Source organism: Mustelus asterias, chromosome 10, assembly GCF_964213995.1.
Source record: "Mustelus asterias chromosome 10, sMusAst1.hap1.1, whole genome shotgun sequence".
Lineage (NCBI taxonomy): Eukaryota > Metazoa > Chordata > Chondrichthyes > Carcharhiniformes > Triakidae > Mustelus > Mustelus asterias.
In genome coordinates this window covers 84,799,283-84,815,264 of record NC_135810.1, presented here as the reverse complement: position 1 = coordinate 84,815,264, position 15,982 = coordinate 84,799,283, and the positions used below count along the sequence as shown (strand labels likewise).

Below are 15,982 nucleotides of genomic sequence, written 5' to 3'. Positions count from 1 at the left end.
GACGTTTCAGTTTGGTATTGATGTCTCATTAAAGACCCACCTGCTGCCTCAGGTGGAAGAAAAGGATTTCAGGGCTTTGTTCGAAGAAGAGCAGGGGAATTCTTGCTTGTGTCCAGGCCAATATTTCTTCCTCAGCAAATATCACTAAAACAGAAGAATTGGTTATTTATCTCACTCATATATGCAAATTGGCCATCATGTTTCCCATTTTGAACAGTTTTGTATTTCAGAAGTATTTCATTAGCTATAAGGTGGTTTGGCACTTAAACCCATTTAGTTATCATCAAACTGGAAATGTATTTGTATTGATAAGAGGGGAGTTATTGAAATTTGTTGACACAAGTGAAAAAACTGAGAAAATACACAATTGAATCAGAATTTTACAGCAGAGTAGGAGATCAGTGACTGTTAATGTCTTGTTAAATTAACTTGTTAATGTGTGTTTATTACATTAAGGTTAAGAGATGGGTATTAATTGAGCACATATAAACGGGAGATAGCTGGGACACTGTGTGGAAGGAGAGCTGTGAGACTGCACAAATCAATAAACTCTCAGTAGAGAAGAGCTGTGTCTTGGTTTCTGCTTCTCTAACTGGTTTGGATCCTATTTACAGTGACCATTATTTTCTAATTCTTTTAACAAAAGACTGCTATGATTTGTTCTAGTTAATGATTTATCAGTAAATGTTTCTGGGTACACCCTACATGGAGATGTAGGAAGCAAGTATGTAAGGCATAAATATCCCTTTATTGTTAGTTAACAAGCATCACTGATAATCAACCATAAAAATATTTATCTTGAAATAAGTTATTTTTTTCCCCAACAGAGCTTGCATTGCCTTTTTTCATTTTGTTGTCTTTCCTGTCTTTATTTGCACTAATTCCATCTGGTCTAATTTGATAATTTCATAGATAATCAATTACAAGAAATGAATGTCAAACTTTCCTGTTTAAGCTTAAAGATTGTTAACAATCAGTAATGCTTTATATTTTTTAAAAAGACAACTGAGAACTTTGTGGCTTTTGCAACTTAAAACACTGATAATTGTGCAATTCCTTATCCAGTTAAGAGAGTGGCAACAGGGAAAGCAAGAGCAACTGAAGAAACAACATCAGGAGCAGCTTCAGCGACTGGAGCATGAACAACAGACGCTACTTGGTCTTATTGGTACACAGCAAGGATTTACGGGTAGAGAAGTTTGCACCTTTTTAAAAAAAAATGTTTTTGGTTATTTTATTGATGGATAACATTCATTGAACGTACCTGTTTGAAAATGGTCACATCATTTAATTGTTGCAAAAACTCAAATTTTATATATATATATATATTATACATATATATGTATACAGAGAAAATTAACTTTCAAGAAATAATGGCTGAGATAGCCAATTGGATACAAAATTGTCTTGATGACGGAAGACATTGTGGTGGTGGTCATTTGTTTTTCAAACTGGAGGCCTGTGACCAGCGGTGTGCCTCAAGGATCGGTGCTGGGTCCACTGTTATTTGTCACTTATATTATTGATTTGGAAGAGAATTTAGGAGGCATGGTTAGTAAGTTTGCAGATGACACCAAGATTGGTGGCATAGTGGACAGTGAAGAAGGTTATTATGGATTGCAACGGGACTTTGATCAATTGGGCCAGTGGGCTGATGAATGGCAAATGGAGTTTAATTTAGATAAATGTGAGGTGATGCATTTTGCTGGATCGAGTCAGGGAAGGACTTACTCAGTTAATGGTAGGGCGTTGGGGAGAGTTATAGAACAAAGAGATCTAGGGGTGCAGGTTCATAGCTCTTTGAAAGTGGAGTCATGGGTGGATAAAGTGGTGAAGAAGGCATTCAGCATGTTTTGTTTCATTAGTCAGAACATTGAATACAGGAGTTGGGACGTCTTGTTGAAATTATACAAGACATTAGGAAGGCCACACTTGGAAAACTGCGTACAGTTCTGGTCACCCTTTATAAAAAGGATAGTATTCAACTAGAAAGAGTGCAGAAAAGATTTACTAGGATGCTACTGGGACTTGATGGTTTGAGTTATAAGGAGAGGCTGGATAGACTGGGACTTTTTTCCCTGGCATGTAGGAGGCTTAGGGGTGACCTTATAGAGGTCTATAAAATAATGAGGGGCATGGATCAGCTAGATAGTCAACACCTTTTCCCAAAGATAGGGGAGTCTAAAACTAGAGGGCATAGGTTTAAGGTGAGAGGGGAAAGATACAAAAGGGTCCAGAGGGTCAATTTTTTAACACAGAGCTAGTAGTAGAGGCAGGTACAATTTTGTCTTTTAAAAAGCATTTAGACACTTGCATGGGTAAAATTGGTATAGAGGGATATGGGCCAAACGTGGGCAATTGGGACTAGCTGTGTTTATAAAAAAAAAGGCGACATGGACAAGTTGGGCTGAAGGGCCTGTTTCCATGCTGTAAACCTCTATGACTGTAATGGGCAATGAAACCCATGAACACTTGTGTACCATGCCAAAACTTGAAAAGAATCCTTTAAAACCACTGCACACTGAGTCAGTCAGTCTAGGGAAAGTAAATAATTCAAAACAAAAGAGAACAATGATTACAACACATGATGCTATCCATGTGGATATTATTGCACTAATGAAACATAAATTAAGAATATAGTTATATACTGCATAAAACATCGAGCATGACATCTGGCATGCATCCATTGGACCATTATAAATATATCAGCCCGTTTAACCAGGCCTGTTAATTTTGATGCTGCTAGACTCCAAACACTGCCACATATCTTTTATCCTTGTCCCATGTCAAGGTAGTAGTCCAGAAACTATAAAAAGCATGTTCTCTGGAGTTTTGCCAGTCCTCCCAAAGGCAGCTTTGATGTTTATCCCTGTGGACTGAGCCTCACCTCCCTAAAGCTGGGCTTCAGAAGTGGATGTGGGAGTCAGTGAATTGAGTTGGTTTCAAATTTTTATTTATTTTTCTAGCTTGCTATGTATTGTTTTAAAAAGTCATAAAATTGTACAAAACCTTTTAATATTACTTCTATTCATGTTTTTCTGAATCAGTGGCATTTACTTGGTCTTTCTCTTTACGGTTGATAACATAAAAACATTGTAGCAGATTTTACAAAGTGTTGCTTATTTATGAATCAGTTTTTGGACTCAAAAATCATAGCCAAAATTCGAGTATAGTACTGCCAGATGTGCTATCTTTTGGGTGAGACACATTCCATGTGTGCCACATGGCAGCCCTCTGCAGCTGTATAGGGCCATGGTCACACCTGGAGTATTATGTGCAGTTTTGGTCTCCTTGCCTAAAAAAGATTTACTTGCTATAGAAGGAGTGCAGTGAAGGTTCACCAGACTCTTTTCTGGGATGGGAAGATTGTTACAAAGAACAAAGAACAGTACAGCACAGGAAACAGGCCCTTCGGCCCTCCAAGCCTGTGCCGCTCCTTGGTCCAACTAGACCAATCGTTTGTATCCCTCCATTCCCAGGCTGCTCATGTGACTATCCAGGTAAGTCTTAAACGATGTCAGCGTGCCTGCCTCCACCACCCTACTTGGCAGCGCATTCCAGGCCCCCACCACCCTCTGTGTAAAAAACGTCCCTCTGATATCCGAGTTATACTTCGCCCCTCTCAGCTTGAGCCCGTGACCCCTCGTGATCGTCACCTCCGACCTGGGAAAAAGCTTCCTACTGTTCACCCTATCTATACCCTTCATAATCTTGTACACCTCTATTAGATCTCCCCTCATTCTCCATCTTTCCAAGGAGAACAACCCCAGTCTACCCAATCTCTCCTCATAGCTAAGACCCTCCATACCAGGCAACATCCTGGTAAACCTTCTCTGCACTCTCTCTAACGCCTCCACGTCCTTCTGGTAGTGCGGCGACCAGAACTGGACGCAGTACTCCAAATGTGGCCTAACCAGCGTTCTATACAGCTGCATCATCAGACTCCAGCTTTTATACTCTATACCCCGTCCTATAAAGGCAAGCATACCATATGCCTTCTTCACCACCTTCTCCACCTGTGTTGCCACCTTCAAGGATTTGTGGACTTGCACACCTAGGTCCCTCTATGTTTCTATACTCCTGATGACACTGCCATTTATTGTATAACTCCTCCCTACATTATTTCTTCCAAAATGCATCACTTCGCATTTATCCGGATTAAACTCCATCTGCCACCTCTCCGCCCAATTTTCCAGCCTATCTATATCCTGCTGTATTGCCCGACAATGCTCTTCGCTATCCGCAAGTCCAGCCATCTTCGTGTCATCCGCAAACTTGCTGATTACACCAGTTACACCTTCTTCCAAATCATTTATATATATCACAAATAGCAGAGGTCCCAGTACAGAGCCCTGCGGAACACCACTGGTCACAGACCTCCAGCCGGAAAAAGACCCTTCGACCACTACCCTCTGTCTCCTATGGCCAAGCCAGTTCTCCACCCATCTAGCCACTTCTCCTTGTATCCCATGAGCCTTAACCTTCTTAACCAACCTGCCATGTGGGACTTTGTCAAATGCCTTACTGAAATCCATATAGACGACATCCACGGCCCTTCCTTCATCAACCGTTTTTGTCACTTCCTCAAAAAACTCCACCAAATTTGTAAGGCACGACCTCCCTCTTACAAAACCATGCTGTCTGTCACTAATGAGATTGTTCCGTTCTAAATGCACATACATCCTGTCTCTAAGAATCCTCTCCAACAACTTCCCTACCACGGATGTCAAGCTCACCGGCCTATAATTTCCTGGGTTATCCCTGCTACCCTTCTTAAACAACGGGACCACATTCGCTATCGTCCAATCCTCAGGGACCTCACCCGTGTCCAAAGAAGCGACAAAGATTTCCGTCAGAGGCCCAGCAATTTCATCTCTCGTCTCCCTGAGCAGTCGAGGATAGATGCCATCAGGCCCTGGGGCTTTGTCAGTTTTAATGTTCCCTAAAAAACCTAACACTTCCTCTCTTGTAATGGAGATTTTCTCTAACGGGTCAACACCTCCCTCCGAGACACTCCCGGTTAACACGCCCCCCTCCTTCGTGAATACCGATGCAAAGTATTCATTTAGGATCTCCCCTATTCCCTTGGGTTCTAAGCATAATTCCCCTCCTTTGTCCCTGAGAGGTCCGATTTTCTCCCTGACAACTCTTTTGTTCCTAACGTATGAATAGAATGCCTTAGGATTCTCCTTAATCCTGCCTGCCAAGAACATCTCGTGACCTCTTTTTGCCCTTCTGACTCCCCGTTTGAGTTCTTTCCTACTCTCTCTGTATTCCTCCAGAGCTCCATCTGTTTTCAGTTGCCTGGACTTAACGTACGCCTCCCTTTTCATTTTAATCAGATCCTCGATTTCCCTGGTTATCCACGGCTCTCGAATCCTACCTTTCCTATCTTTCCTTTTTACAGGCACATGCCTATCCTGCAGCCTTATCAATAGTTCCTTAAAAGACTCCCACATGCCAGACGCGGACTTACCCTTGAACATCCTCTCCCAATCAACATCCACCAATTCCTGCCTAATCCGGCTATAGTCAGCCTTCCCCCAATTTAGCACCCTGCCCGTAGGACAGCACTCATCCTTGTCCATTACTATCCTAAAGTTAACAGAGTTGTGGTCACTATTTGCCACATGTTCCCCTACTGAAACTTTGACGACCTGACCGGGCTCATTTCCCAGAACTAGGTCCACTTTAGCCCCTTCTCTAGTCAGGCTATCTACATACTGTTCCAAAGAACCTTCCAGTACGCATTTTACAAATTCCTCCCTGTCCGGACCCCCAGCTCTAAGCACTTTCCAGTCTGTGCCAGGGAAATTAAAGTCCCCCACTACAACAACCCTATTTTTTCTGCACCTATCCAGAATCTCCTGACATATCCTTTCCTCCACTTCCCGTGGGCTGTTGGGTGGTCTGTAGTACACCCCCAGCATAGTGACTGCACCCTTCCTGTTTCTGAGTTCCACCCACAGCGACTCAGTACATGACCCCTCTAAGTTGTCTACCCTCTGCACCGCGGTAATATGCTCCTTAACTAATATCGCTACTCCCCCACCTTTTTTAGCCCCTCCTCTGTCTCGCCTAAAACATTATACCCCGGAATATTCAGCTGCCAGTCCTGTCCTTTTAACCAAGTTTCCGTCACCGCAACCACATCCAAATTCCGCATAAGCATTAAGGCCCTAAGTTCGTCTGTTTTACCCGTTACGCTCCTCGCATTGAAGCAGATGCACTCCAGACCTCCAGGCCCAGTCAGGTCATCCTCCTCCAGAGTGCTCCTCTTCTTAGCTAGCCTTGCCCTGGCCCCCAGCTCAACCCCAGCCTCAGTATTTACTGACCTCCTGTTTTGTTCCCCACCCCCCTGCCACACTAGTTTAAATCCTGCCGAAACACTCTAGCAAAACTCCCAGCCAGGATATTTGCTCCCTTCCAGTTGAGGTGTAACATGAGAAGAGATTGGGCCAACTAGGCCTGTATTCATTGGCGTTTAGAAGAATGAGAGGGGATTTCATCAAAATGTGTAATATTCTGACAGGGCTGGACAGAATGGATGCAGGGATGATGTTTCCTCTGGCTGGAGGGTCTAGAACAAGGAGTCGCGCTCTTAGGATATGGGATAGGCCATTTAAGACTGAGATGAGGAGAAATTTCTTCATCGAAGGGTGGTGAATTTGTGGAATTCCCTACCGTGTAAGGCTGAGGAGGCCAAATCACTGAACGCTCTGCCATTCAATGATCACATTGAATGGCAGAGCAGGCCCAGTGGACCAAATGGCCTACTCCTGCTCATATTTTCTATGTTTCTATCTTTTGTTTTTATCTTAGTTTCCCTCTCTTGTATCTCCCTGCTAAGGTTCCCATCTGCCTGCCATTTAAGTTTAAACCCTCCCCCATAGTAGCAACGAATGCCCTTTTTGAGGATGTTGACCCTGGTTTTGCTTGTGCAAGTCCCATCTTTCCCCAGAATTTATCCCAATGTCTCAGGAATCTAAATCCCTACACCATCTCTCCAGCCATGCATTCACCCAGTCTATTCTCCTATTCCTGATCTCACTAGCAGATTACACTGGAGTAGTCCTGAGATTACTATCCTTGAGGTCCTGCTTTTTAATTTCTTTCCTAACTCTCTATATTGTGCTTGCTGGATCTCATTCCTCTTAACTATGCCGTTGGTACTGACATGGACCACAACATCTATCTGTTCCCCTTATGGTAGAATCCCATGTCATCATTGTTCTCCTTTTTTTCTCCTACACGGACTTGGCTCTCGATGCATTCCACCAAAAAACCATCTCCCTCAGCAATATCAAAAATGGAAAATCTATTTCAGAGGCAGATGGATCCAGGGGTCTCCTGCACTAGCATCCTAGCGTTTTTATTCTGTCTGGTGGTCAGCCATTCCTTTTCTTCCTGTGCACTCTTTTTTATATGTGGTGTGATCACCTCCCTGTACATGTTATCCATGAAGATCTCAGCCTTGCGGATGCTCCAGTGACTCCAGCTGCTGCTCCAGAACTAAATACATTTAGTGTAGCTGCAGCTGGAGATACTTCCTGCACATAGGGTCATCCTGGGCACTGGACATATCCCTGACTTCCCACGTCACACAAGAAAATCCTGGGTGGCAAGGTGGCACAGTAGTTAGCACTGCTGCCTCTCAGCACCAGGGACCCAGGTTCAACTCCGGCCTCGGTGACTGTGGAGTTTGTATATTCTCCCTGTGTTTGCGTGTGTTTCCTCTGGTGCTCTGGTTTCCTCCCACAGTCCAAAGATGTGCGGGTTAGGTTGATTGGCCATGCTAAAGTGCCCCTTGGTGTCCCAAGATGTGTAGTTTAGGGGGATTAGCAGGATAAATACATGAGGTTGCGGGGATAGTGCTGGGTGGGATTGTTGTCGGTGCAGATTCGATGGGCCAAATGGCCTCCTTCTGAACTGTAGGTATTCTGATTTGAAAAGCATTCCACCTGACCGAGCTGCCATGCTATGACTTACCTTGAAATTACATTCTTTACTTTTACTTCCTTTAGTTTAAAAAAATTAAATATACTTGGGACATTACCTTGTTCACCATACTTTAAGCACTACTTAATTGAAACTAAAGATCAATTTTTACTTAAGACCGTACAGTAGAAACATTCACCCATGTTCTACTTATCAAGGCTGCTGCTTCTCTCAAACTGGCTCCTGATTCCACGTATTGAAATTGTGTTTCCCCTGTGATGTCATTCTTGGCTGTTTGCAAAAACCATCCCCCTCGTGCAGCTTTTTTTTATCCACCCGCTCCTCTGGGATCTATTGTCTATCTCAGGGTCCTCCTCTCAACCTCTAGGTGTTGCTGGCAGTGTGTCCCAGAATTCTGCTGTCACGGGTGAAGTGGCTAAATGTAAAAAGGACCATTGCACAGTAATGGCTGAAGGAACCTGTGTAAAAACTATGTATCATGCAGCTTCTTTAATGTTTGTCTTATTCAATACAAGTTGTGCGTCTGCATTTGTTGTCAATAATTCAAAGCTAGTTAAAATTGTAACTTTTATCTTGAATTATTAATATTGAGGAAATTGTTCTTTTGAACTTTTGCAACATTTGTCCTCCCATCACTCTTTTGCAGACACTTTAAGTAAATTGAAAAATATGGAAAAAAATGATCCTATTAAAGCTGTCCAACAAAGTGAAAAGCATACTGAGCTAGAGGATGTTGTCCTTGAAGGTAAGTAAATAAAGCTGTTGCATATGTTAAAATTGTGCAGCATTTTTAGAGGGGTGCAACTCTTTCAATGAATCTGGTCATAAAGTAGAAAATGTTCAGAGTTCTACTGATTTCCTGTCCAACAACCTTTCCTCAATCAGAATCTTCAAAAATGCCATTGTAGTTCAAGGGATCTTGTGCACAAAATGGCTGCTGTATTTATTCACTTAACATCTAATATAATTCATTGTATATGAAGTGTTTGTGATGTTTGAGAAGTATGAAGTGGTGTTATGAATAGAAGTTCTCTTTTACATGATGCTTACTAATAATGTAGTTCAAAATATTCCAAATGAAGTTTGACAATATTTTATCCCTGTCAGCACAAAGTGCAAGTAAAAGATACAAATATTGTGAAATCCTACAAAATATGTGCATTTCTGATTTTGAAAAAACGAACTTTTGTAGATGAAAACGAAGCCAATGAACCAAATTCGGGATGTTCACTTTCAAGAGAACCTTTGGATACATGTCAAGATAATAAATATTCTACAAGTGCATCTTTCTTTCAATCCCCTTCTGAAGAGCAAGATTCTAACCATCTGCCATCCTTTACAACTTTAGAGGAGAGGTAAATGAAGGCCTACTTTATTACCCAAATTAGTAAGATGATTGTCAAAAACCTAAATTGCATGAAATATAATAATAGTATAAAAATAATTATGTATTTGTGGTGGATCAAAATATTAATGGCAACACATACATCAACTTTAAACTTTTGTTTAGTTGAAAATGTTTTATATATGGGGAGGTATACAAGCTGCAGAGGTTATTAACTTTTGATAAAGCTTGGATAATTCAAAGGTTATATAGTTGCTCATTTTTAATAGACCGATTAAACCAGGAGTGGATGCAAGAAAAGAAACGTTTGAAGAGTACCTAGAGAAACAGATGCAGATGGAAGAAGAGAGACTGAAACACCAGCAAGATAAACTGAAGCAGTCACAGGTTTGCGTTTGGAATCGTCAATCCAGAATGCATAAAATTAAATGTACTATTTGAGATTTATGAAGCCACATTTAGTGCCATAAAAATCAACAGATAAATTACAGATCATCTGATGTATTTCAAAAAGACAAGTATGTTGGAACACAGGAGTAGGCTATTCAACCCCTTGAGCCTGCTGCACCATTCAATTCGATCCGGGCCAATCACCAACCTCAAACACCATTTTCCAGAACTATTCCCAAATTCCTTGATGTCTTTACTTTCTAGAAATCTGTCAATGTCTGTTGAACTTTTCAATGACTGAGCCTCCAAGCCCTCTGCAATGGAGAATTCTTTAAATTTACCACTGTCCGGGTTAAGAAATTTCATTTCCTTGTGGTCCTAAATGATCTACCTCTTATTTCGAGACTGTCCCCTGATTCTACATCCTCTATCCAGGGGAAACATCCTTTTTGCATCTACCTTGTTGAGCCCAGAAAGAATTTTTGTATGTTTCAATGAGATTGCCCCTTGTTCTGGAGATTACAGGCCCAATCTCCTCCTAGGACAACAATCCCCATCTTGGGGATCAGTCTGGTGACACTTAATTACGCTCCATCTATGGCAAGTATATAATTCCTTGGGTAAGGAGATCAGAATTGTGTGCAATACTTTAGTGCGTTCTCACTAAACTCTATACAACTGCAACAAGACATGTTTACTCCTGTACTTGAGACCTCTTGCAGTAAAGGCTGACATACTATTTACTTTCCTAATTGCTTGCTGCATTTTCATGCTAGCTTTCGGTTATTCATGAACAAGGACACCCAGATCCCCTTGGACATCAACACCTCCCAACCTCTCACCATTTGCAAAATATGCTGCATTTTAGTTTTTCCTACCAATGTGGGTAGATTCACATTTTTTTCATATATATTACATCTGCCCTGATTTTAAACAAGTGGTTTAAACTTTTCAGTAACACCGCGGTGGATTGGTGTGGCTCTCTCAGCGGACCACACAGCTTTGAGATGTGACATACCTCACTCTTGCTCGCTTCAAGATGTTGAGTGAGTAACAAAAGCAGACCATTCTGTCGGTGATTTACTTTTCTGCACTTCAATGAGAGAGACAATTCCAAAGCACACCCACTTTTTTTTCAGCTAAGTCAATTGCTCATAAACTCCCCATAATATAGCAGCGAACCTACAAGGGACAGGGCCAGCCTGTCTCTAGAGATGGAGCGCTGACATCCGCAACATTTTTGGCAGATTTGATGAGGATACTTGCTGTTTCAGTTCATTCAAAATGAAAGATTTGGTAAGGAGGTAGCACAACCAGCAACAAATCTTTAATTATATTTATTTACATGTCGTAAATTAATAATTGAATTAAACAAGATCACAGTTGGGGAAGAAGAACAAATATAACAAATCATGATTTGTAAATTAAGTCGACAAAATGTGTTCATTCAAAATAAGGGGGGGCGGGCGGTGGCGGGAGGAGGGAGAAAACAGCAAGTGATTTTCAGCAAACCTGCTCACCACAAACTAAATGTGGTCTGTCATTAGAATTTGGAGGAACACTATGCCCTTCAGCTAAAACCGTATCAAATTGCAATTTCATTTATTAGTTGCAAGCAGTGGCCTGTTTTAAATCTAAAAATAAATGCAAATGTCTCCAATCCCATGTTCCACTTTTTTTCTCTCTTGTCCACTCCGAGCCAGCATCCAGAAGAGCTGTAAGATCTTTGCCATCAGCATTACACACACAGATGCCATTGGTTATATCCCCCAAACATGAATCATTATTAAGGAGTTTTATAATAATCATACTACGTGTGACTTTAACCCAGGGATTAAACTTCTTAGTTATTGAGTTCAACAACTGAGATTTTCTTTGTCTGAAATCTTCCAGAAAATATGAAGAAGCACAGTTTATCTGAAGTCAAATTTATCAACAGGGGATTTTGGAATTGGTTATTGCTAAGCTTGATTATACTGATTCTTTACTTGCCATTGGTTATTAAGTGCAGAAAAGTAAATCACCAACAAAATTGTCTGCTTTTGGTGTACACACTTCAAGGCGTTGAGTGAGGTATGTTCCGTCTCTTAAAGCAATGTGGTCCGCTGAGAGAGAGCCACACCGATCCACTGACATTCCTGTTAACATTCAGCTCATACTTCATCTTTACAGTTGTACCTTTAATATCAAAATTATTGCCCTTTTATATTACCTGAGACAAAAGATTTATGGGTTTAATCTTGTAGAAAGTTCAGGGTCTTGGCTGCCCCGTGTCACATCTTTTCAGAAAGGCCTGCTGTTTATTACTACTTGGTAAATCGAGACTCCGAGTTTCCCCACAGCCATGACTGTGGCACACTTGCACCCTTCTCGTGGGGCACACATATTCCACAGAACACCGGTTGGGAACCACTGATCTAGACTATTCACTGAGCCTGTCAAAGTCCCCTTTTCAGCCTCTTTGTATCCTCCTCAATTCAAAATCCTACCTCGTTTCGTGTCATCGGCAAACTTTGAAATATTACATTTGAACCTCACATCCAAATCATTGATATAGATTGTGACTAGCTGAGGCCCAAGCACTGATATTTGTGGTACCCCATTAATCATAGCCTGCAAACCTGAGAATTTAAAAAATTAATTCATGGGATGTGAGCTTCGCTGGTTAGGCCAACATTTATTGCATATCCCTACATTGAGAAGGTGGTGATGAGTTGCCTCCTTGAACTGCTGCAGTCTGTGTGGTGTAGGTATACAGTTGTGTTGGGGAGGGAGTTCCAGGATTTTGCTCCAGTGACCATGAAGCAACAATAATATATTTCCAAGTCAGGATGGTGAATGGCTTAGAGGGGAACTTGCAGGTGGTGCTGTTCCATGCTGCCCTTGTCTTCTAAATGGCAGTGGTCATGGAATTAGAAAGTGCTATCTTCGGAACCTTGGTGAGTTCCTGCAGTGCATCTTGTAGATTGTGAATGCATTGCTACCAATGTGGAGGGAATAAACACTGGTGGATAGGATGTCAATCAAGTGGGCTGCTTTGTCCTGGATGGTATAGATGGTACACAGACCCATTTATTCCTACTGTTTTTCTGTCCGTTAACCAATTCTCAATCCATGCCATATATTATGCCTAATCCCATGTGCTCTAATTTTGTTTACTAACCTCCTTGTGTAGGACCTCAGCAAGCATCTTCTGTAAGTCCAAATACACCACATACACTGGTGTCCTTTATCTATTCTGCTAATTATTTCCTCAAAAAATCTCCCAACAGGTTTGCCAAATATGATTTCTAATTCTACCATTATTTTGTGTGTTCAGTTATCACATCCTTTCCCAACAACTGATAGGCTAACAAGTCTGTAGTTTCCCATTTTCTCTCTTTTCCCCCTTTCCTAATAGTGGGGTTCCATTTGCTACCTTCTAATCAGCAGGAAGCATGATAGAATGTATAGAATTTTGGAAGATGATCACCAATGCATCCTTATCTCTACAGCCATTTGTTTCAATACTTGGATGCAGATCATCAGGTCCAGGGTATTTATCAGCTTTCAGTCTCATTAATTTCTCCAGTATCACTTTTTTGCTATTACTAATTTCCTTCAGTTCCTCATGCCTGTTAGCCCCTTGGTTGTCTAGTAAATCTGTGAAAATATTTTGTACCTTCCTCCGTGAAGGCATACAAAATATTTGTTTAGTTTCTCTGCCATTTCCTGATTTTTTTTTTTTGTTTTCCCCCCATTATAAATTCTCTCGTCTCTGCCTATTACGTACCCACATTTGCCTTTGCTAATCTATTCATTTTTACTCACCTATAGATGCTTTTACAGTCCGTTTTTATGTTTCTCGCAAGGTTACTCTTGTATTCTATTTTTGCTTTATCAGTTTCTTGGTTCCCTCTGCTGAATTCTAAAAAGCTCCTAATCCTTTTCTTTGACAACTTTATAAGCCTTTTCCAAAGTCTTTAACTTCTCTTAATAGCCACAGTTGGATCACTTTTATTGCTGGAATTTTGTGCATTAGAGGAATATGTAATGTATTCTTTAAATGTTGGCAATTGCCTGTCTACCATCAAAGCCTTTAATGCAGTTTCCCAGTCTATCACAACAACTTTCCCCCATACCCTCATTGTTTATATTTAAGATCCTAATTTTGTTACATCACTTGCAAACTTAATGTAGAATTCTATTATTTTATGAATCACTCTTCCCTAGAGACTCCTTTATAATGAGATTATGAATGAGCCCTTTCTTATTGCACAGTACTAAATCTAAAATAGTCAATTCGCTAGTTGGTTCCTCAACAAACTGTTCTAGAAAACCATCTTGTGTACTTTCCAGAAAATCGCCCTCAACGGTGTTAATGCTAATTTGGTTTACCCAGTTTATATGTAAATTGAAGTCCCTCCGATTACTGAGTTACTCTTGTTGCTTGCACCTAATTTCCTGATTTATACCATGCCTTACACTACCACTCTTGTTTAGTGGGAGTTATTAATAGACCACCATTGTTTATGTCTTGGCTCCACCCAATCTGATTCTGCATCATCACCTTCTGATCTAAGATCCTCTCTCACTAATGTGCAGATCCCATCCTTTTTATTAACAACGCTTTCCCACTTCCTTTTCCTTTTTTTTTTGCCTGCTTCCTAAGTGTTCAATACCCTTGAATAGTCCGTTCATACCTTGGTCACCCTGCAGCTATGTCCCTATAATGGCAATTAGATCATACCTTTATCTCTATGTGCTATTAATTCAACTACCTTGTTGCGAATACCGCACGAGTTCAGATAGCACCTTTTTAACTTTTTTTCTATTTTGATCCAATTTGATGCTGGCCTTTGTTTCCGATGTTTTCCAATCTCACTACTAGTCCTACCATTGCTAGTTTTATTTCTTTGCAAACTGAATTCCCCACTGGTGCTGACCCCCCGCCAAGATAGTTTAACCCCTCTGCAACAGCATGAACAAATCTCTTGGTGAGGGTATTGGTCCCAGTCCTGCTAATGTGTAACCTGTTCACATTGTACAGGTCCCAGTGCCTCAGAAGTAATGTTTCCCTTCCTGCACCATTTCTCCAGCCACGCATTCATTTGCTGCAATTTCCTGTTTCTATGCTGACAGCACATGGCATTGAGCAATCTTGTGATTACTGTCTTTGAAGTTCTATTTTTAATCTCTTTCCCAGCAGACTCAAATTAGCTTTCAGGACTTCATCTCTCTTTCTACCTATGTTGTTGGCAACCTCTGCTCACTCATCCCCAAAAGAACGTCCTGCAGCCGCTCAGTGACATCCCTCACTCTGACACCAGGAAGACAACATACCACCCTGGAGTCACGTCTACGACTTCGGAAACACTTGCATGTTCCCCTAACTATTGAATCCCCTATTGCTCTTCAACTCTTCTTCTTCCCCTCCTGTGCAGCTGAGCCACCCATGGTGCTATGGACTTGGCTTTCACTGCACTCTTCTGAAGAACCACCACCTTCATCAGTATTCATAATGGAAAACTGGTTAATGAGCAATGTGGACTCATGATTCCTGTACCACCTGCTTGGTTCTCCGAGATTGTTGGACAGTCATCATTCCCTCTCTGCCTGTACTCTCTCGACCTGTGGTGTGACCACCTCCTGAAAAGTGCTTTCCACACATAGTCATGAAGTTTCACAGCACAGAGGGACCCTTCAGCCCATCAAGAAGCCATCTATTCTAATCCCATTTTCTAGCACTTGGTTTGTACCTTGGTTCTCAGCTTTGCAGATTTGCCACAGTAGCCCCATCCATAGTCTGAGTTCCCAAATCTGGAGCTAGTTTCTGCAGCTGGTGATGTCTCCTGTACATGTAGTCTAGGCCACAGGAAGCATCCATGACTTTCCATATATTGCAGCATTGACATTTCGGATAGCTTTGCTATGCCTTAATTTTATTTTACACACTGCTTATTATAAATCTGGAGACTACAAACCAAGATTCTACTGCTCCTTCTAAGCTTTACTATTGCTAATAAACCTTACTACCACTAATAAAATATTACAATTACTACTAAATTACCTAAGTTTAATACTCACTAAGAATCATTTACTTGTTTCATTTGAGATGTGATACTTTCAATTTTTTCAGAACTGGCCAGTCCACTGACTTATCCCTTTGCCGCTCTCTGCATTCTTTAAAATTAAAAGTTATGGTAGCTACTTAAGTGAAGAGCACCTACCTCCTTTTTGTACTGAGTTCCCTCACTCATCAGATTCCCAAGATCTGTGACTAGCTGCTTACTCGCCAGAATTATCAAA

The 15,982-nt window shown here is 41.2% G+C and overlaps 1 protein-coding gene across 4 annotated transcripts in view; it reads left to right on the top strand.

The window, feature by feature from the left end:
* cpap (centrosome assembly and centriole elongation protein) overlaps positions 1-15,982 on the top strand; it is a 74,362-nt gene that overhangs the window by 7,138 nt on the left and 51,242 nt on the right. For 3 of the 4 annotated variants that reach the window (XM_078222075.1, XM_078222079.1, XM_078222076.1), the window contains 4 exons: positions 1,066-1,189; positions 8,606-8,704; positions 9,152-9,314; positions 9,574-9,691. In XM_078222075.1, coding sequence (XP_078078201.1) covers positions 1,066-1,189; positions 8,606-8,704; positions 9,152-9,314; positions 9,574-9,691 — 504 coding nt within the window. The remainder of the gene's footprint in view (positions 1-1,065; positions 1,190-8,605; positions 8,705-9,151; positions 9,315-9,573; positions 9,692-15,982) is intronic. The other variant, XM_078222078.1, reaches the window with a different exon arrangement.